The sequence below is a fragment of the Esox lucius genome, chromosome 11 (assembly GCF_011004845.1).
Source record: "Esox lucius isolate fEsoLuc1 chromosome 11, fEsoLuc1.pri, whole genome shotgun sequence".
Taxonomy (NCBI): Eukaryota; Metazoa; Chordata; class Actinopteri; order Esociformes; family Esocidae; genus Esox; species Esox lucius.
The window spans coordinates 40,389,700-40,393,065 of record NC_047579.1 but is presented as its reverse complement, the minus strand read 5'-3'; the positions used below and the strand labels follow the sequence as shown (position 1 = coordinate 40,393,065).

General features: G+C 46.0%; 1 protein-coding gene across 1 annotated transcript; it reads right to left on the bottom strand.

Moving 5' to 3' along the window:
- Positions 1-725: 725 nt before the first annotated feature.
- On the bottom strand, positions 726-3,143 carry LOC105013274 (keratin, type I cytoskeletal 13). The gene is made up of 7 exons (XM_010874683.3): positions 2,654-3,143; positions 2,174-2,256; positions 1,865-2,021; positions 1,614-1,775; positions 1,376-1,501; positions 1,068-1,288; positions 726-963 (listed from the first exon to the last, which is right to left on the bottom strand). Exons 1-7 carry the CDS (start codon positions 3,086-3,088, stop codon positions 813-815), a joined length of 1,335 nt encoding a protein of 444 aa, XP_010872985.2. The 5' UTR covers positions 3,089-3,143; the 3' UTR covers positions 726-812.
- Between the last annotated feature and the right edge of the window lie 223 nt (positions 3,144-3,366).

Genomic DNA, 3,366 nt, shown 5'->3' with positions numbered 1-3,366 from the left:
ATGCTCTTGAGACACAGCAAACCTTCCTGCGATGGCATGTATAGATGTGCCATCCTGGAGGAGCTGGACTACCTGTGCAAACTGAATGGGCTACAGGTAACGCCTCATGCTACCAGCAGTGACAAGGACACTAGCAAAAGTCAAAACTAGAGAAGAGTCAGTCAGGAAGGATAAGGAGAGAGCAATTGTTTGTGGCCGCCACCTGCAAAACCATTCCCTTTTTGGAGGTTGTCTTGCTGTTCCCTCTCCAGTGCACTTGATTCACAATCACTTATGCTCTCTAACTGGACAGATTGATATCCCTCTTATCAAGTTTAGACTTGGTGTTATACTGTGAAGATTACGTGTTCCCTTTATATTTTTTAGCATTGTATTTCTGCATAAGGAAATTGTATTTCAAAAGGTTCAAAGTCAAAAGAGAGATTATTATCATTATTATTTTAGGGTCCAAAGTACTTTTCTCATAAGATTTACGCTACGACCAGGTCCTACTTTTTGTGTGAAATTAAAAGTAAAGTTAGTGAGATTACATTTCATCAAACAGCACTGCAGAAGTTTACCCCAGCATGTGTGTACTTTAAGCTGATTCTCCAACATTGTCCAAATTTCAGTGTTAAACATGAAACCAAAATCAAAGTCATCTACAGTTAATATGACAAGGCACTGCTCAGAAAAATGTGTATTGAGTGAAAGGGATGAAGTAGACATTTTCAGGACACTAGAGATAGGTTTCAACACATTTATTTCTTAATCTCTTTGAGAAAGGATGACAGCAGGCATCAGAGAGATAGTGTTTTTTTTGTGTGAAATCTCTACTTCTTGGATTCCTGGGACTCGACCACTGTCCCGGCACTGGAGCTGACTACCTTGCCGTCCACCACTTCTTCCACAATTGTCACAACCTTGCGTGTTGTGGTGGTTTTGGATGAGGATGCAGACGAGGACTGGGATGTGGTCAGCACGCTGAAGAGTAAAAAAACAGAAAAATGTAGTCAGGTTCTATCAAAGGAATGTTTTTGACTGTACGTGTGTGCTTTATAAAAGGAAAACTTTGACTAAGTGTTTACCTGCCAGCCTCTCCGTCCAGAAGCCTCCTGTACTCTGCGATCTCCATCTCCAACCTGGTCTTGATGTCCAGCAGCATCCGGTATTCCTGGCCCTGGCGCTCGAGGTCAGCCCTGAGATGTTGCAACTGCTCCTCCAAGCTGGTCACCTGCCTCTGGTAGCCCGACAGCTGCATCGAGTAACGATTCTGTGTTTCAGCTAGGGTATTTTCCAAGGAGGATTTCTGTTGGAGAAAAAACAAACATCAGGAATCAGTTGGAAAATGTCATTGATGGGTGACCAAAAAAATTATATTTCTAAATAGCCTTACCATGCTTAATTGTGATTGCAGTTCAATTTGTAGACTTTGCAGCGTGCGTTTGACTTCAGAAATTTCTGATTTGGATGTTTGAATGACTTCTGTACTAGCTGCGACCTCCTTGTTCAGCTCCTCTGTCTGTGGACAACACCATCCAAACATTTTTTATTAAACAAACATTTCAATTCATTGGACATTTTAAGATACTGTGGACATACATTGTGGAATCATTTTAGTAGTGAAAATCTACCTTGGTGTGGAACCAGCATTCCAAGTCCCTGTTGTTCTTGGTGGCGACGGCCTCGTAGTGTTCGCGGATCTCAGCCATGACTTTGCTGAGGTCTGCCTGCGGCGCGGCGTCAACCTCCACGTGGACCTGGCCGGTCATGTGGGAACGCATGGCCAGCAGCTCCTGGAGGAGAAATTAATGGCCTGGGTTAAACGTCTGCGTGCGCCTGTGCATTTTTTCAATTTGCTCTTGAGTAACTGAACTGGGCTCACCTCCTCGTGGTTCTTTTTGAGGAAGATCAACTCCTCTCTCAGCCCCTCGATCTGCATCTCTAGGTCGGATCTGGACATGGTGAGCTCGTCCAGCACTCGCCTCAGGCCAGCAATATCAGCCTCCACGGACTGTCTCATAGTCAGCTCGGACTCATACCTGAGGAAATGAATACATATTTATTAGAACAATGCTGCGTCTGTTTAATTTGCGGAAGTTGTTACATCTTTATGGCACGCCCGTTACGCTTATCTACCCTAGACAGCATGTATCTGTGCATCTTTATTGTTAGGGTTCACTCATTTACTCACTTGACCCTGAAGTCATCGGCTGCCAGCTTGGCGTTGTCGATGCTGAGGTAGATTCCACCGTTGGTGCGAGTCGCATCCTGGATCTGAATGAGAAGGTAATGTTTTCGAGTTCAACACTTGTATCTGGACTGAATGGATGAATGGAGCAACAGTTTCGCTTTTGAGGCAGTTCGATGTGCAAGCCTGTCTGACAGTCTTGCTTACACAGCATTTGCAGTGCTGCAAGGATATTAATGAAAATAAAGAACAGATAATTTGCCTTTATGGACATCAATACAGTAATGGGAAGCAGATTAATTAATTAATTGGGAACAGGTACTTGTTTGTGTAAAGCTCAGCAATTGTTCCTCGACAAGTTGTGAAATATAACAGCCCCTCATCAGCTTCATTTGTTTGAGGAGTGTGGTATTAGTTATTATTGAATAAACATGTGGACAGCTGGCATGATGCTTTTGTGTGGCTGACAACGTGTTGACATACCTTTTCTTGGAGTTCGTGGATGGTGACATAGAAGTGATCGTAGTTACGAGCAGCCGGGGAGGTCTTGGACTCAAGGAACTGGCGGATCTTCAGCTCCAGGTCAGCGTTGGCCTTCTCCAGGGCACGGACCTGATCCAGGTAGGTGGCCAGACGGTCGTTCAGGTTCTGCATGGTAGCCTTCTCGTTGGCGGACACCTGCACATCCAGGCCATCAACAAGGTTGAAACCACCATCATAACCGCCACTTCTGAAACCACCACTGCCGCCAGCAGAGAATGACCTGGAGGCGCTGGAACTGGAGATGCGCACCCCGTCACCACCTGCACCCCCGTACATGCTGCCGGCCCTCATGCCACCGATGCGGCTACCGCCCCCAATGCTGGAGAGGCGAGAGGATCCCCCTGAGGACATGAAGCTGCTGCTGGTATAGGACATGATGAGGAAGTCTGCTGTGTTACTGACCTAGCTGGAGAGAAGTTAGTGAAGAGTGGAGGCAAAGGACTGGTGAATTTATACAGCCACAGAGGAGTGGGTTAGAGGAGGGAGGGAGGGATGATGACCGGTGTGGGAGGTAACACCTCCCCCTAATCCTCTGTTCACAGAAGGAAACCACCCACTCGGATGATCAAACCGGTCCGTCGATTGCTTTAGGGCGTGTCAAAACCGTGACGAGTACTGAGATTTTTTATCTTTATTGTCAGCAGAACACTAAT